The 26,873-nt window shown below is 44.1% G+C and overlaps 1 protein-coding gene, 1 long non-coding RNA gene and 1 pseudogene across 3 annotated transcripts in view; 1 reads left to right on the top strand and 2 right to left on the bottom strand.

Moving 5' to 3' along the window:
- Positions 1–2,446: 2,446 nt before the first annotated feature.
- The window catches only part of LOC139207073 (NLR family CARD domain-containing protein 3-like), a 71,972-nt gene continuing 47,545 nt past the window's right edge, over positions 2,447–26,873 (bottom strand). For both annotated transcript variants that reach the window (XM_070836705.1, XM_070836707.1), the window contains 4 exons: positions 9,183–9,356; positions 7,575–7,748; positions 7,109–7,155; positions 2,447–4,125 (listed from right to left, as the gene is read on the bottom strand). In XM_070836705.1, the coding sequence (XP_070692806.1) occupies positions 3,551–4,125; positions 7,109–7,155; positions 7,575–7,748; positions 9,183–9,356 (970 nt within the window). In that variant the 3' untranslated portion in view covers positions 2,447–3,550. The remainder of the gene's footprint in view (positions 4,126–7,108; positions 7,156–7,574; positions 7,749–9,182; positions 9,357–26,873) is intronic.
- LOC139207081 (uncharacterized) lies at positions 5,155–6,085 on the top strand. Its single transcript, XR_011585025.1, has 3 exons — positions 5,155–5,263; positions 5,472–5,593; positions 5,892–6,085. It is a non-coding gene; the product is annotated as an uncharacterized lncRNA (long non-coding RNA).
- On the bottom strand, positions 10,321–20,095 carry LOC139207077 (NACHT, LRR and PYD domains-containing protein 3-like; annotated as a pseudogene).

Here is a 26,873-nt window from a genome sequence, read left to right as displayed (position 1 = left end):
AAGCTTCATCTCGCCATCACTACCTGTAGCACATTTCTTCTTCGGTTACTCATTTTATAGAGAAGCTGCCTCGTTCGAGACAGTTACTCCACCTAGTGGTGAGACTAAGAAGTACAACACAGTCCAGCACAGGTTCCATGTGTGGGCCGCATTCCAATACGTTTTTAGAATTTCCTGCGGGCCGCAGTTGGCCCGCGGGCCGTAGTTTGGACACCCCTGATTTAAAGTGAGAACATCTACAAGATCCACCTTAATAAGTCCAAAGTTAAGGTGGATATGCTTTAGATCACAGCCCACAAGTCACTGTGTAACTATTTACTGCAGCGTATCAATATAATACTTATTGATTATCTGTACAAGGCTGATAAACAACTGTGTGTTTCCACTGAAAGTGTTTTAATGATCACAGGACACAGTGTAATTACTGAGAAACAGGGACAACGAGGTAACAGACTTCATCCTGAAATTAAATTAATTTTATTATCATTTATCTTAAAATTATTTTATTTTGATAAAAATTATGTGCAAAAAGTTTTTTACCAGTTGGGTATTTATTATTTATTATTATCATTATTAAGATTAAATTAATGTTTGATTTTATTTCATTTATATTTATTTCATTTATTTATTTATTTTTCTACTGGGGAATAAAACAGTAGCTCAACCTGTGAGGAAGTTTTTGTCTTTATAGCCTTAAAAATCAATGTATACTGCGATACAGCTGAAGACTGAGCAGGAGGTCTGCAGACTGACTGCTGAGGAGCTGAAGGAGGTCAAGAAGCAGCTGGAGGAGAAGACCAGCTCCAACCTTGAACGAGCCACCAGAAACCAAAAACATATTTTTTTAATATCATCCTTCATGAACATGAAACTTTCCAGAACAATCAGCTTTATAGAATCATGTACAACAGATAGATACTGAATATATACACACACACATCTGCAGAGGAAAGACATGAACCACCATCACACCAGTCTGACCACTGCAGAGTCCCACTGGGACCAGTTAGACTGAGCTGTGGGACGACTGGTGGACACACAGGAGACTCTCTGCAGCTCCTCCACCACACTTCACAGAGAAACACTGAGCTTTAGTGTCACACCTGGTTATTTTCAATGAAGAAACATTTCCAAAGCAGACTTTAAACTTGTAATGGAGTATTTTATAGTAATTCTACTACTTCAACTAAAGTGATTCTTCTACCTGTGAACAAATGAACTGTGTTGGAGGAACAGACTTATGGGGACATGAGCGTCTGCTGCCACCTGCTGTTCATTCAGAGCATCACATCTGTCAGAGCAGAGAGGGTCCAAAAACATTCAAACTGGAACATTTATGGTTTTAGAAAACAAGTTAACATATAAAGCAGTTGTGGCATAATTCAAATAATAAAATTCAGTGATGTTGTTGACTGGATCAAAGTCTGATGGTCAAACGAGTCATTTCACAGGTTGCAACGCTCCAAAACATTTATAGGCTGATTTACAGACGTCTCTGGACACTATGTAGAATTCAAAGCTTCAAATCCTTGAGCACTTCCTGTGGGGGCGTGGTCTGATGTTGGGGCGGCCATTTTGTTCAAACTTGTAAATAAATATGATGACACGTCAACATTCTAGATGGTTCTGATGACACATCAAAGACATTTAGAATGTTGACCCTCACTTTGAGTATATAAAAGGTACAAGTTTGAAACTCACCAGTTTCACACTCACAGATACACAGCGATCATCACAGGTATCAGACACACACAGAGATTTTAGAGAGCGAGAACATCAATGGAAAGAATCAACCATCCCATTCGCAACCGGCCGTGGCGGCTGACTGAAAACAAGCCACTGAGGCAGCCGGAAAGTCAGAAAGACGTCTGAAGACTGACGGCTGAGCTTCAGGATGTAAAGAAGCAGCTGGAGGAGAAGACCAGCTCCAAACTCAAGCCTGCTTCTAGTCTGCAGACTCAGCAGGAGGTCAGCACACAGACTGTAGAGCAGTTTGAGGAGGTCAAGAAGCAGCTGGAGGAGAAGACCAGTGCTGAACTTGAACTGGCCTCCCAGCTGAAAGTTTGCGGTTGAAAGTTTGCAGGGGGCGCCGTCAAGCCTGCTTACCACACGAAGTGTAAGAAGTGGACGTGGACACCATGACGTCACCTGTTAGCTTGTTGACCGCCATTTTGAAGCCTCGAGTTTGACTTTATAAATATTATAAATGTATAAATATCAGAAGGATATTTGATCATTGATATTGATATACTGTATATTGACAGTGATATTAGTCAGAAACAACTGAGACACAGCTAATAATGTTTGTGGAGGAAGAAATCTTTATTTAGAGACGTGTGTTATACAGATTGTTTACATGGACACCATCATTCACTGGCTCATAGCTGAACAATCTAAACTACACAAAGTCAAACTTAAACAGCCCATAAACAAAGAAGAGTCGTCATTTAAAGTTCAAAAACAAGACTTTATCATTATCAGGATCCCAAAACAGAAATCTACACTACAAAGAGGATAGTGGGTAGGGAGCAAGATGACACGTCCACTGTGTTCATGCAGTTTATCAGGTTAGATTCTCTTTAATTGTTGTCTTGAAAGCGGCTTTAGTGTTTGTTTTAATAATGTGAGCTCCTTCCTGTAATCTCTCTGTTATTACTCTGTAAATGACAGTCGTCTTGAGGAGGTTTCTCCTGGGTCTCTGTGGTAAAATACATCCTAAACTGGCCTGTCTGCTCACGTAGCTATGTTCGCCTCTGATGTGCACTACGTGGCCGGAAGAACGCTTTGGTTTCTTGTCATTTGAAGGAGATCAGAAGACTGGATTATAATCTGCTCTCTACAGGAAGCCACGAGAGATTTCTGTGCACCTGTGGAGAGCTAATCTGGATGCTTTGTTTTGACCAAATTACTTGGACAATATACAAGATATGGCCAAACTACAGCTTGGATCACTTGGTTCAGACAGCTTGATGTTACATTACAGTCACCATTATGCACTTTATCTTGTGTGTATGTATCTACCCTGTATTTTTGACTCTCCCCTTTCTAGTTTTATTCTTTATAGTGTTCTCTTGTAATTCAGATGTACCTGGCTGCTATAGCAATTTCATTTCCCTGTGGTGATTTAATAATCCATCTATCTATCCATTTCCCATTTTAGCTACAATATTATCAATGTGTCCACGTTGAGTCTAACATCCATCACAATAACAAGTAGCATGACCGCTTTAACTCGTTGCACTGGCCGTCCCCCAAGTGATGAGTTTATCTGAGGATTATTGGCCGGCATACGTCTTGATCCAAACACTATACATTTTAGTTATTCAGCAATAGTTTCCTCTTCCTTACCCACTGAGCCACTGTTCTCAGCTCAGCACTCAGCACATGAATCAGCTCTTCATATGTTAACGCTGCAATGTAGAGCACCAAATCATCTGCATATATAACTACTCTTGTTTTATGACGATGATCAGGTTGATACTAAATAACATCAGCTGTGTGTGATCCTGTACAGACTGAACTATCCAGTCAGTGAGAACGACTCTCCCTCCTACAGACGACACAGAGACACTGAGGACTCAGAACCAAACAAAAACCCAATTTTTGACAAGTACAATGTTCCAAACTTTGGCCCAATCCCAAACCCTGGATAAAGAGGTTCAGTGAATGTGGTGTTGAAGGTGTGGAGGTGGATCAGTGAGTCAGAGGAGACTTCATAGAAGGACAGAGTGCCAGCAGGACAGTCGACATACACTCCTACTCTACCAGAGGAGGAGGAGGAAGGAATGGATGTTTTTCTGTTATTGTGCCAGACAGAGTAAAAACCGTTGGAGCAGTTCAGACTCCAGGACTGCTTATTCCATCCAAAAACACTGTCTGTAGTGTTTCCTTTCCTGTTGATTCCTCTGTAAGCCACTGATACATCAACATATCTCCTCACCTTCACCTCCCAGTAACAGCGACCAGTCAGACCTTCTCTACACAGCAGCTGGTGGTACCAGGAGAATCTGTCTGGATGATCAGGATAGGACGTCTCAGGCATCAAAAGTGTCGCCTTCCTGTTGTCATCAGACAGTTTGATCTTCCTGTTTACTGTGTTTAAGTCGAATGTGAGTTCACAGGAATCTGACGGAGAGAACGAGACACAAAACAGCTGCAGTTATCAATCGATCACCTGATCAGTGTTTCCCTGACAGGATATTGCAGAAGCTGCCGATCCCACCTATTAAACCTCCTCTTACTGTTTTTACTTCACTGTCAGGGCTCTCACTGCCAGACGGAGCTAGAGGTGGTTTTCCCCTTGTCTCTTCCTCTGTGTGTGTGTGTGTGTGTGTGTGTCTGTGAGTGTGTCTGTGTGTCTGTGTCTGTGTGTGTCTGTGTGTGTGTGTCTGTGTGTGTGTCTGTGTGTGTGTGTGTGTGTGTGTGTGTCTGTGTGTGTGTGTGTGTGTGTGTCTAGATTACATTAGAATGAATCAATGTGGTCCTTCAATCAACTTCTCACACTTGATCCATAAATATCCAGCCAAGTCCACTACCCGACGCCGGACCGTAGATCTTCTTTCTCCTGTTCCCCTCCCGCTCCGGAGCCCACTCCTCGGTTGATCCTGATCCAAACCATCCGCCTGCCTGCTCCGCCTCCCGTTCCCAGCCGTCGCCTTGCCAATCGGTGATCGGACCCGGCTCCCGTCAACAACCCCCCTCCGTCGCGGATCTCCCGCCCGCTCCTGCCTCCACTTATCAGCCGTTCTGACCTCAGTGGACTCCCCGTCCCGAGCCTGGTCTCCCGGTTCGGAGCTCTGGACCTCCGGGATCTCCGTCTCCCGCGGTTTCGCCCCTGCCCACGGTTCTCCGCCCCTCCAAGCTAAAGCCTTCCCATCGCGGATCGGTGCAAGAGTGACGCTTCCGTGTATTTACTCCCTCCCCCACCGGCGGGTTACTTGCCCGCCATTGAATTCCCTTTTCGTTTGTTTCCAGTTGTTTGTTAAATAAACCTTTGTTAATCCATTAACTGTGTGCCGTGTGTTTGTCAGAGGGGGGCCAGGGGGGGCCGGGGGGGGCCAGGGGGGGCCGCGGCCACCCCTGAAAAATGCCCCCCCCCCCCAGTTCTGATAGGTCAAGTTCACGTTTGAAAATTTCGTAAATTGTAACTACGTTGTCCGAGCGCAAGTGAAGGCAGCACTGCAGCAGCTGCTGCCCAAACTCAGAGACAAACAGTGGAAGTCATTTTCAACGGCAGCTGTTGAGACAAGCAGACTACCAACAGGTAAGTCAGTCAAACTGTACTGTAGAACAAATAGTGTGTGTTTGGTAAACTGTGTCTGTGCTGAACCTCCTGCTGGCTGCTCTCCGTTACTGAGCATCTCATTAGCTCGTGTTAAGGATCACCAGCACCTGTGCCGTGATGCTACGGCACTTTTCAGACAATGAAGAGAAAGTCTACGGACATCTCTAACATATGTGTGATGATGCAGGACAAAACCCATGAACAGAGCAGGGCAGTGCAGAGGAGCAGGTGAAAGGTCCAGAGAACATGAAGAAGTGAGGCAGCAGGTCAGACAGGACACAGCTGTTCATCCTACTGCTGGACCAACAGGTGAGCTGAGAACAGGGTCCCTCATGAGGAAATGAATGGCAAGAGAGGAACTTCACCTGGATAAACGTGTGGTAACAAGGTGTCAACACTGAGTTATGAACCCTGGTGCAACAACAGAAAGCTTCTTGTTCATGTTTACTGGTAGATGAGTTTGAACAGTCAGAACAGAACTGACTGTGGGTCCATAATCCAACTGTAATCTGGGATTACTATGGACAGCTACTCGTGTTATTACTGTTGGTTTTGCTGCTGCTATTTTAAATTCAGAGTAACTTATTGTCCTCATGTTTCATCACAGATATTTCCCAGTCAACATCAGAGGGCCCAAACAGCAGCATCTCAAGTTTTTCCCTCGTACTCTTCAAGGGGGCAGAAGACGAGGCCTCAAGAAAGACTGGCACAGTGCTCACACATGGCTACAATCCTCTCAGAGCTGTGGTCAAATGTCTACTGTCAAAGACTTTACAGCAGAATAAAGCTGTACTGAAAACAATCAAAGGCCTCTGTGTGCTGCTTTTAAACTAGAGTAGACTTGTTCCCTGTAACTGTTTAGTTCATTCCATGAATGTACTCCCTAATAGTAAAGCTGTATAATACAACTACCCTATTAGAACAATGAATGTCCTAACTGATAAATAAACCAACACTTACTAAAACAGGCTTGTTCTGTATTAGTCCATGTACATCTAAGTAACATTAACTGTAAAATTAGAAAGTATATGAGTACATGATTCCTTAACTCTCATACTGACATCGATTTTGACTCAATACTTACAACAGCTTTTCTTCTTGAAATTCCGTTATTGTTTTTGTTTTTGGTTTTGGTTTTGGTTTTGGTTTTGGTTTTGGTGTGCCACCCCAGGATTTTCTCTGGCCCTATCTGCCCCCCCCTGTGAAAGATTTCTGGGGGCGCCCCTGGTGTTTGTTGTCTGCACTTGAGCCTCTGTCCCGCCCCGTGACATTCACATTCATGTCCAGCTCAACTATTGTGTTTCTGACTGCTGTGTTGTTGTTCCCACAGAAGAAGAACAACAAGGAGTTGTTGCAGTGAACCTGAGAGGCCAAACTTCACTCACCTCACAAAACCTCTGTGATGCAGGTAAGTTAGCGTAATATGTTGTAGGATTTTAGCCTAATTAATTCTTTATTACATAAATATGGTCTGTTCAGGCTACAGAATGTTTACAGGCAGTGTTGCTGGAGTTTACTGTTTATCCAATATGAGAAAAAGCTGCATTTGCTAATTGAGCAGCTCTTAATTATTCTTTGTTGTCAATATGCAGATTTGTAGTTATTTTGAGCTGTTTAATAATTTAATGTGGAGTTAAAGTGTGTAACTGGGAACTGATTTGTTAACAACATTGCATTAGATGAAAGGATTAATAATGTTTATTTTCAGTGTTCATGCTCTCAGAGGATTAAAATGACGACACCTGTCAGAGACTCATCAGTGATCATCTTCATCCTCAGTAGCATTTGAATGAGTGAAGATGGTTGAATCATAAACACACTTACACTTCCTCAGACCTGGTCTCAACCATCGCTCTCCTCCAGGCTCCACCCTGAAAGGAGGAGGGGGGTGTCAGACCAGCACTTTCTCTTTCAGCATGGAAACATGGACGTTACATCGCTCTCACACACACAGTTCAGTTCATATTTCTGTGTTTACAGACAGTGTTTTGTGTTATTATGGACTGAAAAATTAGATCTTAGTCACACAAAAATGCCTAAATGTCTGTTGAGGGAGGAAAACCTCTATTCTTGTGTTTACATCTAATCTTTTCTCACCAATATTCACTTTATTCTAAGGCTGTATGAACCAGAACCTTTTAATTTACTTTGAAGGCATGCATCATGGTGTTGGCTGACTTTTTGTGTCTCCTCGCTGACACCAGATAAAATAAAAACTACACACAGATGTTTCCAGCTGCAGCTCCTCTATCAGACTGATTGTCGGTGGCAGCAGCAGGCCTCCTCATACCTGAGAGTGTCCAGTCTCCAGTGTGGATGCTTCAGTCCAGCAGACAGCAGACTCACGCCTGAGTCGCCTGGATGGTTGTAGCTCAGGTCCAGCTCTCTCAGATGGGAGGGGTTGGAGCTCAGGGCGGAGGCCAGAGAAGCGCAGCCTTCCTCTGTGATCAGACAGCCTGACAGCCTGAAAACACACACATTAACACACATGAAACAGTCTGATGGGACTGTCAGGGGCGGGAAGGTGGAGTGTTTTTTCTGTCATCGCCTGTAATTTGCTTCCGTCTTTAAACTTTCCAGTCAGTACATTAAAACCAAAATGGCAGACTACTGTAAGGCTTTTATTATGAAGCTACTGCAGCTTCCTGTAGCCTCAGTCCACATGTTGTTAGCAGCTCTTAAATCTTAACCACATTAAAAACACGTCCAAATAAAGAAATATGAAAAGAAACAGTCACAGACAGCTAATTAGATGAGCTGCAGGTGACAGAACCTTCCAACAGTTTGGACCAGAGTTATTATAGTGAACTAAAACAACACTAACATTTAAAACTGTAAATGAAAAAGTTTAAGGACTTTACATTGTGAAATAAACATTAAAAAGCAAACGTTTATAACACACAACTAGGATGAACTGTCGTATCGCCATGATGAGTGTTTGAGCCTTTTCTGTGGTGATGATTGTGGCGCTGGGAGCCTGAAACGCTGCAGTAATTGTTCCAGGTGTGTCGTGCTGAGAGGTCCATGGTTTCTGACCACGAGCTAAGTTTTTTATGAAAACACACCATCTACGCTGGAGCCACACGGACATAACTGACCAAACCAACGGTGCATCATCAATGAGTAAGAAACTCTGGACAATAAAACAGAAACTCCTTGAAACTCTGTCAGACTTTCTGTATCTTTAAAACCGTCTCTGATGCAACAAGTGTCAGGACCACTGCTCCTGCCCCTGCCTGTGCCCTTTTGTCTGTCTGTCTCTCTCTGGCTGTGGTTGCAGGAGTGGAGACAGCTGTGTGGGTCACCTGCAATTCATCATCCACCTCCTGCTGCTTAAGTCTGGTTCAGGAACTCACTCTTCGCCAGTCTGTCGACTCAGTAACTCACTCCTGCCCTGGCTTCAACCCCTGCTCTGCCCTGCCTGTCCTGGTTTCTGACTCCCACCTCCAGCTTCAGAACCCTTGCTGGGCTCCGATTGCCCAGATCAGCCCTGAAACTGGGCAGCTAAGTTTGTGGATTATTTTGTCAGCTGTCCGCCTTTTGTTAGTGTTTTGCGTTCCTGCGCTCTGCCATTGTTTCTTAGTTAGTTCCCTTTGAGTCTGTGAGGAGTGGCAGCCTCGGCATTTTGTATTCTCTCTGTTGTTCTGAGAGTTCTGTTCATACTGTAATAAACCTGTGTGAACCTTGAATTTGGGTCTGTCCACATTACATATCCACATTTTGGGTTCTCGGACTAGCCGCTGACAACAGAGAGACAAAACTAATATAAAATATGCCAATGGTAAGGTACTAAGTCTAAAAACAGAGTAAATACAATTGGTTTGAAAATAATTTGAGTCGTGCTAAAAAGAGCTTATCAATTGATATATATTAATCGATCAGGCTGATGAATCCTTACCTGAGAGTTTCCAGTGTACAGTGTGGACTCTCCAGACCAGCAGACAGGACCTTCACTCCTGGATCCTGCAGGTTGTTGTTACTCAGGTCCAGCTCTGTCAGACTAGAGGACTGGGAGCTGAGCACTGAGGACAGGACTTTACAGCTTCTCTCTGAGAGGTTACAGCCACTCAGCCTGAAGACACAATGAGTGTAAGTTATTTATATATATTTCTCTCATTAAAGCTCAGCAGTGACAACATTATTATTTCAATTAAACAAAATCTGCCTGTTCTTACAGAGCTTTGTTGGAGGCTTTGAGCACTGGCAGCAGCTTCAGAAGAGCCTCCTCTGAAGCAGAGTATTTCTTCAGGTCAAACACGTCCAGATCTTTTTCTGATGACAGTAAAATGAAGACCAGAGCTGACCACTGAGCACGAGAGAGTTCATCTGTGGAGAGACGTCCTGAACTCAGGGACTGTTGGATCTTCTCCACTAGAGAACGATCATTCAGTTCATTCAGACAGTGGAACAGGTTGATGCTTTTCTCTGAAGACAGATTTTCCTCAAGCTTCTTCTTGATGTACTGGACTGTTTGCTGAGTGGCCTGTAAATTACTACTTGTCTGGTTCACCAGGCCTTGCAGGAGATCCTGATTAGTCTGAAGCGAAAGGCCCAGGAGGAAGCGGAGGAACAAATCCAGGTGTCCATTTGGACTCTGTAAGGCCTGGTCCACGGCACTCTGGTGAAGCTCTGTCATTGCAGACACTTTGCAGCCTGTCATCAGATTGAAACCACTGTAGATGAATTCTAGATGGACATAAAGAGCAGCCAGAAACTCCTGAAGGCTCAAATGGACGAAGCAGAAGACCTGGTCCTGGTACAGCCCCCTCTCCTCTCTAAAGATCTGGGTGAACACTCCTGAGTACACTGAGGCTGCTCTGATATCGATGCCACACTCTGTCAGGTCTGATTCATAGAAGATCAGCTTCCCTTTCTGCAGCTGCTCAAAAGCCAGTTTTCCCAGAGACCAGATCATGGTCCTGGTCTCTAGACTCCAGTGTGGATCTGTCTGAGCTCCTCCATCAAACTTGACATTCTTCACTTTGGTCTGAACCACCAGGTAGTGGATGTACATCTCAGTCAGGGTCTTGGGCAGCTCTCCTCCCTCTCTGGTTTTCAACGCGTCCTCCAGAACCGTAGCGGTGATCCAGCAGAAGACCGGGATGTGGCACATGATGTGGAGGCTTCGTGACGTCTTGATGTGGGAGATGATCCTGTCGGCCTGCTCCTCATCTCTGAATCTCTTCCTGAAGTACTCCTCCTTCTGAGGGTTGGTGAACCCTTTGACCTCTGTCACCATGTCAACACACTCAGGAGGGACCTGATTGGCTGCTGCAGGTCGTGTGGTTATCCAGATGCGGGCAGAAGGAAGCAGATTCCCTCTGATGAGGTTTGTCAGCAGCACATCCACTGAGGCCGACTCTTTAATATCAGTCAGGGTCTCGTTGTTGTGGAAGTCCAGAGGAAGTCGGCACTCGTCCAGACCGTCAAAGATGAACAGAACCTGGAACCCGTCAAACCTGCAGATTCCTGCTTCTTTGGTTTCAGGAAAGAAACGATGAACGAGTTCCACCAAGCTGCATGTTTTGTCTCTCAGCAGATTCAGCTCTCTGAAAGTGAATGGAAACATGAACTGTGTGTCCTGGTTGGCTTCGTCTTCAGCCCAGTCCAGAGTGAACTTCTGCGTTAAGACTGTTTTCCCGATGCCGGCCACTCCCGTTGTCATCACTGATCTGATTGGAGAATCTCTTCCAGGTGGGGTTTTAAAGATGTCCACACATCTGATGGTTGTTTCTGGTCTGTCTGGTTTCCTGGATGCTGCTTCAATCTGTCTGACCTCATGTTCATCATTGACCGCTGCAGTCCCTCCCTCTGTGATGTGGAGCTCTGTGTAGATCTGGTTCAGAAGCGTTGGGTTTCCTGCTTTAGCGACGCCCTCGAACACACACTGGAACTTCTTCTTCTGGTTAGATTTAAGGTTACGTTGACAAACGCAGGCAAAAGTTTCTGAATGGACACACAACAAATAAGAACATTTGAGAAATGATGAATATTTCAACAAAGTAATAAATAATACATTTCCATCGTCTCTAGAGACATTAGTTAATGTCCCGTTTATCCAGAAATCCTCTTACTGCTCTGCAGATAGTCAGCCAGCTCCTCCTGCTTCAGTCTCCTCAGGAGGTAAAGTGTGATCTTCAGAATCGCCTCTCTGCTGCTCTTCCTCTGCTCTTCATCCTCACCCTCCCTCTGACTCTCTAAGTATCCTGAGCAGTCTGAACTCAGAACCCTCTGGATCTCCTTCAGCTCCTTCTTCACAAGACTGACCATATTCTCCTCCAGCAGCTGGAGCAGAGGATCATGGGAATGACACGATCAAAGTCAAACAAAATCGTGTGTGTGGAGATGATTTGGAACAGAATAGATGTAAAAGTAATTATTGTACAACAGACCATAAATATTGAGTCCAGGGGTGTTTGATGCTCCTGGTCAACTCTGTGGAGGAACACTGAAGAATTAGCTCACATTGTGTCTGTCTGCAGAGAGTCAAACACAAGGTCAGGTGACTCCCTGTAGTGGTAAAGGTTTACTCGTCCTGCTGATCCCACTGAGAATCAACAGTTAACAGCCTATTTCTAGAGTTCAGCTCAGTGTTTTGCTTCACTAGTTGGTTTTGTTTAGTCCCAGCAGCTCTCACCAACCCCTCCAATGAGCTCTCCCTCCCTCACTGACCCTCCAGCTGCTCCAGTAGAGCTGCTCAGTGTCTGCTGGTATCAAACTGGTTGTGCTGGGCAGCTCCCAGGAGAAAAATGACAACCAACAAGTAAACAACAGTTCAAACATCAGTGCCCTCCATTGTCAGAAGGTCGAACAGCGTCTGAACCTCCCCCCAGACGGGTTGTGTCCTCACACCCACCTCACTCAGTGATTGGTCGGCCGTGTGGAGGCGGCAGGTTTGAACACTAAAGGTCTTCTAGAGTCTGAAAATGTGTTTGTGTGTCTTTATATACAGTCAAGCCTGAAATTCTTCATACCCCTGGCAAATTTTGACTCAAAGTTACTTTTATTCAACCAGCAAGTTTTTTCTTGATTGGAAATGACACAGGCGTCTCCCAGAAGATAACAAGACGATGTACAAGAGGCATCATTGTGGAAAGAAATATTTCTCAGCTTTTATTTACATTTGAACAAAAAGTGGCATGTCCAAAGTTATTCATACCCTTTGCAAACTGTCATAGTCTATGGGAAAATCCAAAGTTCTATACCGTTCCAAATAGTCCAAGCTGTTCTAAAGCATCCTAATGACCCTGATTCATTGGGAACAGCTGTTTTAATCAACTCAACAGGTGAAAAACAGCAGCTCTCTGCAGTTGGTTTGTGGAGAGTCATGGCTAAGACAAAGGAGCTCACTGAGGACCTGCGGCTGCGCATTGTGGCTGCTCACAAGTCAGGAAAGGGCTATAAGACCATATCTAAATGTTTTCAAGTTCCAGTGGCTACAGTGCAAAGTATTATTAAAAAATACAAGACGTTCCGCACTATGGAAAATCTCAGAGGACGTGGTCGGAAGCCAAAAGTGACACCTGTGCTGGCCAGGAGGATAGTGAGAGAGGTGAAAAAGAATCCAAGGATCACCACTTGAATCCAATTGAGAATCTGTGGAGGGAGCTAAAGATCAGGGTGATGGTAAGGAGACCCTCCAACCTGAAAGAGTTGGAGCTCATCGCTAAAGATGAATGGGCAAAAATACCAGTGAGACATGCAAAAAGCTGGTCAGCAATTATAGGAAGCGTTTGATTGCTGTAGTAGCCAATAAAGGCTTTTCTATTGGTTATTGTGAAAGGTATTAAATTTAAGTTAAATGTGTGTTTGCTTCGTTCAGCTTTGTTGTTCTTGTCTCCCTTTTTGTCTGGAGGAGATCAGTGGAAAAACTGAAATCACATACTTGGCCAATAAAGCTGTTTCTTAATCTGATTCTGATTCAAACTAGTTCTTTTCTAGTTTCACTAACTCTTAATGTCAGTGTAAGCTTACATAAGGTCAGCAGATGGAGGTTGATCTTTAAAATCAATGATATTTTCCTTCGACTGGTCGCTCTTGAAGGACAGACAGCTGGGTTCAGGAGAGTCTCGTCTCTGCAGCAGGACCCTGAAACGACAGCAGCACAGATAAATGTGCATGTCGGACAAAAATATGTCCAATTTATTAACAACTAACTTTCTGTCTCAAATGTGTTTTTGCCAGTTTAATTCTTACCTTCCATCAGCAGGTTTCCTAAAAGAAAGAGGAGGATCCATTGACCCATCACTCTTATGTATTTCTGTTCTTTAACGTGCACTATAGTTTTTATTTTATTTAATTTGACTCGCACTTTGCTTTTAATCTTTTCATCAATTTATCTGCTTATTTATTGTTGTATTCATGGTGGTGGTCGCTTTTGCTCTTTTGCTGCTGTAGCACCAGAATTTCCCCTCGGGGATCAATAAAGTATTTCTATCTATCTATCTATAGACACACAGCTGGGTTCAGGTTCAGGTTCAGGATTGTTTATCGTAATTATTTTATTTTTATTTTCTTTATGCAGCACAAGAGTTATTCACCATTAAAAGATTCTAGATTCAATGTGAAAGACAACGTATTTTAATAACTCTGTTAAAATAATGTGGATGTGGATGATCCACATGCTGAAATCACAACAAGACCTCGATCACTAGTGAAGCCTTTAAAATGGTTACTGGTCACTATGCAAATGTCTCTTTGAAAGCAGGAAACTTTAAAATAATAAGGTTTTTGAATTGAGTTTGGTACATAAATAGGAAAAACCATCTTTCTGAGCACCATTCTTCCAAAATAATGGAATAACCGAAATCAACTTCCTCGTATGAGTTCACATACTTGGCCAATAAAGCTGTTTCTTAATCTGATTCTGATTCAAACTAGTTATTCACTAGTTTCACCAACTCTTAATGTCAGTGTAAGCTTACATAAGGTCAGCAGATGGAGGTTGATCTTTAAAATCAATGATATTTTCCTTCGAGTAGTCGCTCTTGAAGGACAGACAGCTGGATTCAGGAGAGTCTCGTCTCTGCAGCAGGACCCTGAAACGACAGCAGCACAGATAAATGTGCATGTCGGACAAAAATATGTCCAATTTATTAACAAATAACTTTCTGTCTCAAATGTGTTTTTACCAGTTTAATTCTTACCTTCCATCAGCAGGTTTCCTAAAATAAATAGGACGCAGCATTGACCAATCACTCTTTATAGACACACAGCTGGGTTCAGGTTCAGGTTCAGGTTCCGGTTCAGGTTCCGGTTCAGGTTCAGGTACAGATCCACGTTCAGATCCAGGAGTGTCTGCTGTGTGCTTTGAGTACACGTGTAGCTGCTGTGACCTGGTGGTGTAACACACAGTCTTAATACTTTGCTTCTTTTGTTTATTGTAATTATTGTCTTTTTATTTTCTTTATGCAGCACAAGAGTTATTCACCATTAAAAGATTCTAGATTCAATGTGAAAGACAACGTATTTTAATAACTCTGTTAAAATAATGTGGATGTGGATGATCCACATGCCGAAATCACAACAAGACCTTGATCACTAGTGAAGCCTTTAAAATGGTTACTGGTCACTATGCAAATGTCTCTTTGAAAGCAGGAAACTTTAAAATAATGAGGTTTTTGAATTGAGTTCGGTACATAAATAGGAAAAACCATCTTTCTGAGCACCATTCTTCCAAAATATATTCCCTCCTCTGGTGTTTCTTCTCAGTGTCCCGTTTCTTTGTTGGGTGTGATATCTGCACTTCCTCTTTTGGTTTAATTAGGACACATCCTGGAGATTTGGGAGTGCTACTGAATGTGGATATAAGGTACTGTCAATGTCTGAAATGCAAAAAATGCCCCACATTAGGCTAATTCACCCAAATTGTGTATATGAAGGTGTTTCCTTACCTGTCTTCTGATTCCATGTGAGTCCTTTTGGTCGGCGCGGACTCGTCACCTAAATGTGTTCTCTGCATTTCTTCTTCTTGCTTATTTTTTCTTCTTCATTGGTTGAGGGACAGACTGGTGTTTATTCTCTGTAGCTGTGGAAAAAGAGGCCGTCACTTATCAGACAAATTCAGTTATTTCAGTCCACAGAGAAGACGACACACAAACATATGAACAAATGTAGGACAGCGGACGCTTTGACTCTAAAATGGAGGGAAACTCTTCCTGTTAGTGTCAGTTGTCAGCATTTCAAATCAAATCAAACTTTATTGTCATTTAGCTGTACATACAACAGTAGTGCAGGCAAAATGAGACGCACACATCCCTGCACACTGCAAGAGATAAGCTTGTTATTGACTAGAAGAGTCGTGACCTTATCATGGAAAAAGGTCGGTAGATGGATTTCAGAGTTAACTGCGACCTTCTTGACATTGGAAAAAATAGCGTCTACCATAAAGGGGAAACAACCGCTCTTCCAAAACACCTGGGCCCTTCATGGCCTGTCTAAAGACAATAGACATATATAGACATAGAAACACCTGCAGCCCAACCGATGTGTTCAAATGTCCTCACTGACACTGTTTTGTTTTATTGTTTGTTTTTGTTTTGTTTTGCTTTTTAATAGATTATTTAATATTTTGGGGGTGGACTTCAGGTTTTAAGTTTTATTGTACCTCTAAGGGTTCTTATCTGGATGAACACATGCACAAACGTTTATAAAAAAAGTGACTACAGCCCCTTTTCCACCAACATTTCCAGGAACTTTTATTACCAGGAATTTATTTTTTAAGACTTCCTGGTAATCTATGTGGTTTGTGTTTCCACCAAACCTCAAAGTCCCGGAACATTTATTCACATCAAGCTGATGATGACGTATGGGGGACGTAGAGTACGGCGGTCGGACCCACTGCGACTGTTGTGGTCCTTCAGCTTCTTATAATCTTGCATAAGTTTCTTCAACTTTTCACGAGATTGTTTCCCCGTGTGTCCTACATTCAGTCTATAGAAATGAGCTCGTAGAAATGAAATAAACGAGTTTGCAGCCACACTGGAAAGGAAGTGCGGGACGCTGCAAGTGTTTTCCACCAATCAGTGTTCTTCAGCACACAGCCCCGCCCCTCAAGACTAATCTGAGTCCTACCCCCCTACTAGGAACTGTTTTCAGGGAACGTTTGGGGTTGAGGGAAAGTTTTTTCCCGGGTAATTTCGGTGGAAACGTGCCGAGGTTTTTCAAAATCCTGGGTAAATGAGAAAAGTTCCTGCGGTGGAAAAGAGGCTCATGTGAACTGAAGTGCTAAATAGTGAGTCTGTTCCAGGTCAGCAGTCCAAAGGTACGGAAGCCTGTTTCCGCCAGTAAAAAAAAAAAAGATGAGATAAAAAGTCATAATTACGAGATAAGAAAGTTGAAATTATGAGAAAGGAAATGCGCATGCGCTTCAGTTGTACCGACAGAGCAGCAGTTCTTTGTATGAATCCTGTATAGTTTGACACAGAAATGGACTGCCAGTACACTGAGGACTACTTTAAACGGGGCTTTACAACGGATGAAATACTTCATTTACTCTCTGATTTGCATGGGATTATACTGAGCAAACACACACTAGAAAGGATTTTAAGCAAGAAGAACTTTTGGCGTAGAAAGACTAAGACGCACTGTAACGAAGACCACAGAGTTAGACATTAGAAGATCATTTCAAAGCCACATTAAAGAAATTCTCGCAACTTGTTTTGCTCCCTGCAACAATGAACTAATTTAATATTTCAAAGCTAAATCATGCAGCCATGAAGTCACTTGCAATAGCGACCTTTCAGCCACAGGACAGCGTCGTTGCTGTACCTGGACAAGCGAGGCGTTCATGGACCCCTTTCTCTGTCGGTACAACTGAAGCGCATGCGCATTTCCTTTCTCGTAATTTCGACTTTTTATCTCATCTTTTTTTTTTTCACTGGCTTAAACGGGCTTCCACACAAAGGAGACTCTGACAAAAGGAGTTCTCGGACAGAGGGGAGGGAAACTCAGACGACACCTCTCAGCTCCCCTAACTATCCTCTGCAGCTGGAGCTTGCTGCCCCTCTGTCCGCCTGCACACATACTGTGGTGCTGCTGCTGTAATCCATACTGTCATCTTTCTGTTTACATGCAAAATACACTTTACATTCACTGCTGTTGTCACTTTATCGTGGTAACTAAGTAAGTTATAGCTTACTTAGTTTGTGTTGTTGATAGTAGTCTACTAGAATTTCATTGTACTGTCTGGTTTTCTGTGCATATGACAATAAACATCTAGAATCTTGAATCCCCTCCAGCTGAATGGGCGTCTGAGATGCCATCATGCAGCCATGTTTCAGTGAAAGCAAACACACAGCAGTCTCTCCTCTCTCTCTCAGCAGACGGAGCTCTTCCAGCTTGCTGTCATTAGAGAGTATTTAGCCTGGCATGGATCCCGGCTCTCTTCCCCTCTTTTGTCTAAATCCTTGCTTTGCCCTGAAGTTTAGTAAAGTCTCTGAGCGATGAAAGACAAGAAACACAAAACTTTCACCCTCGCTGAGTCTCTGTGTGCCGCCACCTCCACCTGGATATTTAGTTGTCTTGGTGTTAGGATCCTGGTGTTTTTCCCTGTTCCCCCTGTCTCTCTCCCTCAGGTGTCTCTCTCTCCCTCAGGTGTGTCTCTCTCTCCCTCAGGTGTGTCTCTCTCCCTCAGGTGTGTGTGTCTCTCTCCCTCAGGTGTGTCTCTCTCCCTCAGGTGTGTCTCTCTCCCTCAGGTGTGTGTGTCTCTCTCCCTCAGGTGTGTCTCTCTCCCTCATGTGTGTCTGTCTCTCCCTCAGGTGTGTCTCTCTCCCTCATGTGTGTCTGTCTCTCCCTCATGTGTGTCTCTCTCCCTCAGGTGTGTCTCTCTCCCTCAGGTGTGTCTCTCTCTCCCTCATGTGTGTCTGTCTCTCCCTCACGTGTGTCTCTCTCCCTCAGGTGTGTCTCTCTCTCCCTCATGTGTGTCTGTCTCTCCCTCAGGTGTGTCTCTCTCTCCCTCAGGTGTGTCTCTCTCCCTCAGGTGTGTGTGTCTCTCTCCCTCAGGTGTGTCTCTCTCTCCCTCAGGTGTGTCTCTCTCCCTCAGGTGTGTCTCTCTCTCCCTCAGGTGTGTCTCTCTCCCTCAGGTGTGTGTGTCTCTCTCCCTCAGGTGTGTCTCTCTCCCTCATGTGTGTCTGTCTCTCCCTCAGGTGTGTCTCTCTCCCTCATGTGTGTCTGTCTCTCCCTCATGTGTGTCTCTCTCGCTCAGGTGTGTCTCTCTCCCTCAGGTGTGTCTGTCTCTCCCTCATGTGTGTCTGTCTCTCCCTCAGGTGTGTCTCTCTCCCTCAGGTGTGTCTGTCTCTCCCTCATGTGTGTCTGTCTCTCCCTCAGGTGTGTCTCTCTCCCTCAGGTGTGTCTGTCTCTCCCTCATGTGTGTCTGTCTCTCCCTCAGGTGTGTCTCTCTCCCTCATGTGTGTCTCTCTCCCTCAGGTGTGTCTGTCTCTCCCTCAGGTGTGTCTCTCTCCCTCAGGTGTGTCTGTCTCTCCCTCATGTGTGTCTGTCTCTCCCTCAGGTGTGTCTCTCTCCCTCAGGTGTGTCTGTCTCTCCCTCAGGTGTGTCTGTCTCTCCCTCAGGTGTGTCTGTCTCTCCCTCAGGTGTGTCTCTCTCCCTCATGTGTGTCTCTCTCCCTCAGGTGTGTCTGTCTCTCCCTCAGGTGTGTCTCTCTCTCCCTCAGGTGTGTCTGTCTCTCCCTCAGGTGTGTCTGTCTCTCCCTCAGGTGTGTCTCTCTCCCTCATGTGTGTCTGTCTCTCCCTCAGGTGTGTCTCTCTCCCTCAGGTGTGTCTGTCTCTCCCTCAGGTGTGTCTGTCTCTCCCTCAGGTGTGTCTCTCTCCCTCAGGTGTGTCTGTCTCTCCCTCATGTGTCTCTCTCTCTCCCTCAGGTGTGTCTCTCTCCCTCAGGTGTGTCAGTCACCTGAGTGGAGTCGAGGAGGTCACTCCAGGTCATCAGCCCACGCTCCTGTTCCTCATCACTAATCTAGCCTCCTACTCCTCCCCTGTCTTTATCAGACCAGCTCAGCTCTTCACTTGTTGTCAGATTGTCTGTTTCCACATGATAAACTTCAGGCTCCCTGTTACTAGACTCCTTGTCGTGTTTGCTCGTATTTGTTCCTGCTCCACCAGCCTGCTTCCCCTGGTCTCAGCCCTGCTTTGGTTCATTGTAGTAAATAAACCTCCCTGTCTCCCAACCTGTGTCCTCGTCTGCATTGAGGGTTCAGTCAGTTCTGTTCAGCCTAACACTTGTTTTAATGATAAGAAGTGCTGCTGGTCGTGTTTCCTTCTGCTTGTTAGTTGTTTACTTTAAACATGTTCTAGTTGAGCTTATTTGGTTTTTGTTTAACTGCTATTTTGCTTTGTTGTTGTGTGGGTGGTGATTTTTACCATTTTACCTAAAAGCCTCACACACCCACAGTGAGTGTGAGGCCGCTGACTTTGACTTATTTCCTCATCTAACACATCTACGTGACCTTATTGCCTCAAGGTCACAGCAACAGCTGCAGACGACAGGATCTCCTGACAAAGATCATCAGATTTATACGAAACCTTCGAGTGATACACGTGATGTAACCTAGTTTCCATTAAAACTCGCTGCAGATGAAGATTCACACCATGTCGACCAAACTGCGTCACCAGCTGTGTTCACATTAGCGAGGCCCCTTAAATGCTGCTGCAGCTTTAATTCTAGTTAATTTCTACCTGAAGTAAAGAAACGGGACGAACAGAGGATCATTCAGGAGTCAAACAGTGAAAACATGTCGCTAAAAACAGTCCTACCTTTCAGAAGAAGGAGAAAACCAACTGTGACACGACGAACTGACAAGTTAAAACTTGAAGAGTGAAAAGTGAAACTAAACTTTGAGACAAGAAGGGGCCATAATGTCACCGTTACCACGGCAACGAATACATAAAGTAATAAATGACTTAGATAAGATAACATTTATTGACCCTCAGTGGGGAAAGGTTGCTGTTACTGCAGCTCAAGGAGACAGAAACAGTTAAAGAAAGAGAAAATAAATAAACAGAAGAATGATGTAGATTGTGGATTGTTGCACAGTTGTTACAGACTGGGTAATAATAAAGTGCACTAGGTGGTGGTTGTGCTCGTGGTTGGTGCAGCAGGCTATAATGCAGCATTGTACAGTCTGACTGCAGTCGGGATGAAGGAGCTGCTCCTTCTTACACTGAGGGTGTATCAGTCTGTCACTGAAGGAGCTGCTGAAGGCCCCCACAGTCTGATACAGAGGGTGGGAGGTGTTGTCCATGATGGAGGACAGTTTGGCCAAGATCCTCCTCTCTCCCACCACCTCTATGGAGTCCAGGGGGGGGGGGCACAGACGGAGCTGGCTCTCTTTATCAGTCTGTTGAGCCTGTTCTTGTCGCCCCTCCCCAACTCACCACTGCGTTAAAAACCACAGAAGCCACCACAGTCTCATAGAAGGTCCTCAGCAGTGGTCTGCTCCCTCCAAAGGATCCAAGCCTCCTCAGCAGCTACAGACGACACTGACCCTTCTTATAAAGAGAGTCGGTGTTGTCTGTCCAGTCCAGTTTGTCGTTCAGGTGAACACCCATCAGGCACTTGTATGTCCTCACTCTCTCGATGTCAAGTCCCTGGATGTTCACTGGTGCAGTGATGGAGGGTTTCCTGTGGAAGTCGACCACCATCTCCTTTGTCTTGCTGGCCCCGTGCTGCAGACCACCACATCAAACTCTACAGCGATCCTGAAGAAGGCACAGCAGAGACTCTACTTCCTGAGGATTCTCAGGAAGAACAACCTAAGATCTGAGCTCTTGGTGTCCTTCTACCGCTGCTCGGTGGAGTCGGTGCTGAGCCACGGCATCTCGCTGTGGTTCTCCAGCTGCACTGCGGCAGAGAGGAAGCAGCTCCAGAGGGTCATTAACACCGCCCACAGACTGACTGGCTGCCCTCTTCCATCTCTGGAGGACATCTACAGCGCTTGCTGCCTCAGGAGAGCCCGCAGCACCATCAGGGACACCACCTCTTCCAACTCCTTCCCTCAGGCAGACGTTTCAGGGCAATAAAGTCTAGCACCAACAGACTAAAGAACAGCTTCTACCCCAGAGCTGTCATTGCCCTAAATAAATAACAACAACACAACCTGAACAATACAAAACACCAAAAATACAACCAACCAAAGAAATGTGAAAACAGGAACGTTCTTTCACCTATTTATATATTTTCTTTGTACATATCTTTTTTATTCTTAAAAAAATCCAATGTTAATACCCCCCCAGTACAGTTTTTGCACTAAAGTTTATTCCGTCGTTCTTTTGCACTATTCTGTATTTTGCACCTTCCGTTGTTTGCACTGTCCATGAGAGCTGCTGTTTTTTTATTTCAATTTCGTTGTGCTTCTTTGCACAATGACAATAAAAGAATTCTGATTCTGATCAGACACACTGTCCTGCAGCCTCACAGACTGGGGTCTGTCCGTGAGGTAGTCAGTGACCCATGCAGCCAGCTGGTCACTGACCCCCGCTCTCTCCAGCTTCACCCTGAGCAGACAGATAAATAATAATAGATAGATAAATAAAATAAAAATAATAAAAAAAATAACGGCTTCAGTGAAAATAAACATAAAATGATAAAGTAGATGAAATAAAACAACAGCCAAACCACAGAAAACACAAGTAACATGATTTGATCTCTTCCTCTGACAGCATGAAGGGCACTAATGGCTCCACGGGGTCTGGATCCTCTTCCTCCTCCTCTTGTTCTCCACCTTGTTCCTCTAGTCTTTCTTCAGATTGTAGGTTTAAATACACTGAATTAAAGTAAAACTCAGTACAAATAATTACCCATCATCCTTTGTGTCCAACATTATGTGTTATTCATGTCAGAACTGGACCGAGAACCCAAAATGTGGACACAGGACCAAACCCAAACTCAGGTTCACACGGGTTTATTAACAACAGAGTTAGGAAAATACAAAAACGACGAGGCTGCCACTCCTCATGAACAAAAGGGGAACAACTAAGGAACAATGGCAGAGCGCAAAAATAGAAAACCAACAAAAGACAGAACAGCTAACAAAGCAAAACACAAAAACTTAGCTGCCGAGTTACAGGGGCTGATGACTACAAACGAAAGGTGAACAGCTAACAAAATAATCCATAAACTTAGCTGCTGTGTGCAAGGGCTGATCTAGGCAATCAGAGCTCAACAAGGTTCTGAAGCTGGAGGCAGGAGCCGGTATCCAGGACAGGCAAGGCAAGGCAAGGCAGAGCAGAGCCGGGGTCGTAGTCAGGGCAGGAACAGGTCTGAGAGGGAACAGCAGAGTTGACAAACTGACAGGGGGTGAATGCCTGAACCAGACTTAAGTAGCAGACAGGCTGATTAGTTGCAGGTGATCACACAGCTGCCTCCGCTCCTGCAATCACACACAGAGAAAGAGAGAGACACAGAGACAGACAAACAGTGCCACCTCTGGCCATAGGCAGGAGGAGGAGCAGTGGTCCTGACAATTCAGCTCACTGCAGCCTTCGAGAGGAGAGTTCATAGAAGATGTTCCTCTTATTGTCACTTTGACAACATTAATACTAGAAATCAATCAGGCGTGAGTCAAAGGAGGACATTTGAACCATTTAAAGCAGGGGTGTCCAAACTTTTTTCACTGAGGGCCACATACAGAAAAACATCCAAAGGGCTGGGCCGCTCACTAGAAGTATTATACTGCTAACTTTAATCCACTAGAGGTGATGTATATGGTCTCACCTCTAGTGGATTAAAGTGGGCAAAATCAATCACATGTTAGTAAATTCTGCTTGATAACTGAATTTGATTCAAGAAAAAAAAAAACAGCCTTTCCATTAGTGGGCTTTCATTTATTAGTAGTGGTACAAGCTGGTCTTTGCCTTGTGTGTTCAGGTGATCAGTGAGATCCACTAAACATGCCAACCAGAGAGGATCACTGAGCTCATGAAGAGGTCCTTCTCTCTCCAAAACTGGTCCATTTCTGATCTCAGGGAATAAAACCGCTGCAGCACAGAGCCACGACTTAGCCAGCCCCCCCAACACCAGCACCAGCACCAGAGAGGGAAGCTTGAAATAGTCTGTGCTAGAGCCCTGGTGCTCGAATCAACAGCCTTACCTCCACTTTCTTGCCCCTCGGCAGACACCGTAGATTCCTTTGCGCTCCCCTGTCCCAGCTGGAGCTCCATCCGTCGTACCTCCACACAGCTCGTCCCATTTAAGGCGTGTGTTGAGTAATCCAAGATTTTTTTTGTGAAGCGCGTATCGAGGCTTGTGTTGATGACGTATGTGGTGACGTTCGAAGCCTCGCGAGCTGACCGTACCACGTGACTGCTTCAGGAACCGGTTTGCGGGTTTGACGTGCGGTTCAGAATATAAGAGACAGCAAAACACAATGGACTCTCCCCTCAGTACTTGTAGATTTTTGCCTGCGGTACATTTGTTTGCAATCGTTTTCCGACTCTTTTTCCTCATGGAACCACCAAGAAAGAGAAGATCCTCCCCTGTCTGGGAATACTTTGACCTGATTTCTCCTAACAAGGTAGGCAATAATAGCAATAATAAGTGAACTGTAATAAGTAAGTGTGACAACATCGCACATCGCTTGTTCTAATTTATTTTTTATTTCCTGGTATTTCAAAAGGTGAAGTGTCTTTTGTGTACCAAAGAGCTGGTATACAGCAACAACACCTCATCTATGCTGAGGCATTACAGGGCCCTGCATGAAAACAAGGAGACCAACCAAGGTGGATCAAGCTCAGGTAAAAAAAAAAACATTACACTGTAAGTTTCTATTTGAAAACAATAATTTCTGATCTGCATATTACCTGTTTATTGATATATATATATATATATATATATATGTAACATTCATTTTTCATCAGGAGAGAGTGATGTGAATGAGGCCTTGGTGAACATGGTCATTGAGGATTCCCAGCCCTTCACAATTGTTGAGGACAAAGGATTCAGAAAGCTTGTTAAAGCTTTAAATCCCAACTATGTTCTTACCACAAGACAGGTGTGTATGCGAGCACATGAACCATTTTTCACCATTTCTCCATCATTGCTATTCTAAGATTGTTCTTATCTTTCTCCTCTTTTAGGCTTTGAAAGCTATGGTGGAGAAACGGTACATGGAGTCCAAGGAGAAAGCCAAAGCCATGGTTTCTCAGGCAACTGCTGTGAGCTTGACCTCTGATATGTGGACCTCTATAAACACTGATGCATATTTGGCAGTGACATGTCATTTCATTGATGACAGAACTGCTTTGCAGTCAGTTGTTTTAGGGGTGCTGCATTTCCCCCAAGCACATACTGCCGTAAATATGGCTAATGTAAAATCAGCACTCATGGCAGAATGGGGAATAACAAATAAAGTCACTTGCTTAGTGACTGATGGTGCCGCAAATATGGGAGCTTGTGCCAAGCAGTTGCATTTGCGTCACACGAATTGTGTGGCACATGCTCTAAGTTTAATTGTCAAAAAGGCTCTGGACCTAAACCCTGTGTTGTCAGAAATTCGAGCAAAGTCAAGAAAAATAGTGGGCTACTTCAAGAGTAGCACCACTGCAAAGGTAAGTATTGTTTTTTTGATAGCAATATTCTAAGTTGCATTCTTTTGTTCAAATTGCTGCTGTAATGACATTTGAATTAATGTATTTTTTGTTTATTTGTTTAAGGAGAGGCTGACGCAGATGCAAATACAGATGGGCCAGGCAAAACTTAAATTAATTCAAGAGGTGGAGACACGCTGGAACAGTACATATCATATGCACCAGCGCCTATACAACCTAAGAGAGCCTGTAGGAGCAGCTCTGGCAGGCCTGCGCACAGACCTGGTTCCACTAACATCTGAAGAATATGAGATCATATCAGATTGTCTGAAAGGGCTGTCACCTTTTCATGAGGCAACAGTGGAACTGTCAGAGGAGAAGCAGGTATCGGGCTCAAAAGTCATTCCCCTTCTCTCTATGTTGCATCAAGCACTGGAAGAGGAGGATTTGGGTAATCTGCAAACTCCAGAGAGCAGAGAAATGGTCGAAAAACTCAGACACCAGTTGAGGGAGAAGCTGAACATACTACAGCAAATGAGCATCATGTCACTGGCAACCCTCCTCGACCCCAGATTTAAAAAAAATAGGGTTCTTCAGCCCTAATAAAGCAGCAGAGGCAGAGAGGAGGCTCACAACTGAGTGTGCTGCAGTAATGAGAACCAATGCCATGTCATCATCATCCTCATCTTCATCATCATCCTCATCTTCATCCTCATCCTCTTCACAGCCACACACATCAGAAGCTTCTCAGCCTGCAAGTTCATGTAAGGGATTCATTGTAATTGTGTATTTGAATGCAGTCACATGTTACAGCCTGTTTTTCTGTTTTAGGTAGCAGACTGTGGCAGCGATTTAACACCACAGTCCAGCAGACAAGAACCCAAAACATCACGGCTGATGCAACAGTCGAAGTTCAACTGTACCTTGGAGAGTCAAATCTCACAATACTGCAGGACCCCCTGGAGTATTGGAAACGACAACAGCAGACATATCCAAATTTGTACAAACTAGCTGTGAAAATTCTTTGTACCCCAGCTTCATCTGTCCCTTGTGAAAGGGTATTTTCAAAGGCGGGAGAAATATTGTGCCAAAAAAGAAACCGCCTGAGTCCCAGCACTGTGGAAAAATTTATATTTTTGAATAAAAACAAATAAAACTGTTCTTCCTAGTACCACAAGCACAGTCCTAAAACAAGTTGCACAAGCACATTCACAATTGAAGCTTCACATGCCTTGCCTGGGATAGAAGATGAATGAATGAATGAATGAATGAATGAATGAATGAAGCTTCACATAGCGAAGCCATGGTGTCACTTCAACCACTCTGGCTGTCATACTTTTATTTGTCCACTTGATGGCGCAGTAGAGCAAATGAAGCACCATGAAGCTTCGACCCATGTGTGACGCAATTGGATGGAAAGCTTCAATGCTTCATGAAGCTTCATCTCGCCATCACTGCCTGTAGCACATTTCTTCTTCGGTTACTCATTTTATAGAGAAGCTGCCTCGTTCGAGACAGTTACTCCACCTAGTGGTGAGACTAAGGAGTACAACACAGTCCAGCACAGGTTCCATGTGTGGGCCGCATTCCAATACGTTTTTAGAATTTCCTGCGGGCCGCAGTTGGCCCGCGGGCCGTAGTTTGGACACCCCTGATTTAAAGTGAGAACATCTACAAGATCCACCTTAATAAGTCCAAAGTTAAGGTGGATATGCTTTAGATCACAGCCCACAAGTCACTGTGTAACTATTTACTGCAGCGTATCAATATAATACTTATTGATTATCTGTACAAGGCTGATAAACAACTGTGTGTTTACACTGAAAGTGTTTTAATGATCACAGGACACAGTGTAATTACTGAGAAACAGGGACAATGAGGTAACAGACTTCATCCTGAAATTAAATTAATTTTATTATCATTTATCTTAAAATTATTTTATTTTGATGAAAATTATGTGCAAAAAGTTTTTTACCAGTTGGGTATTTATTATTTATTATTATCATTATTAAGATTAAATTAATGTTTGATTTTATTTCATTTATATTTATTTC

The sequence above is a fragment of the Pempheris klunzingeri genome, chromosome 9, assembly GCF_042242105.1.
Source record: "Pempheris klunzingeri isolate RE-2024b chromosome 9, fPemKlu1.hap1, whole genome shotgun sequence".
Taxonomy (NCBI): Eukaryota; Metazoa; Chordata; class Actinopteri; order Acropomatiformes; family Pempheridae; genus Pempheris; species Pempheris klunzingeri.
The sequence above is the reverse complement of the archived record's forward strand: the minus strand, read 5'-3'. Positions and strand labels throughout refer to the sequence as shown.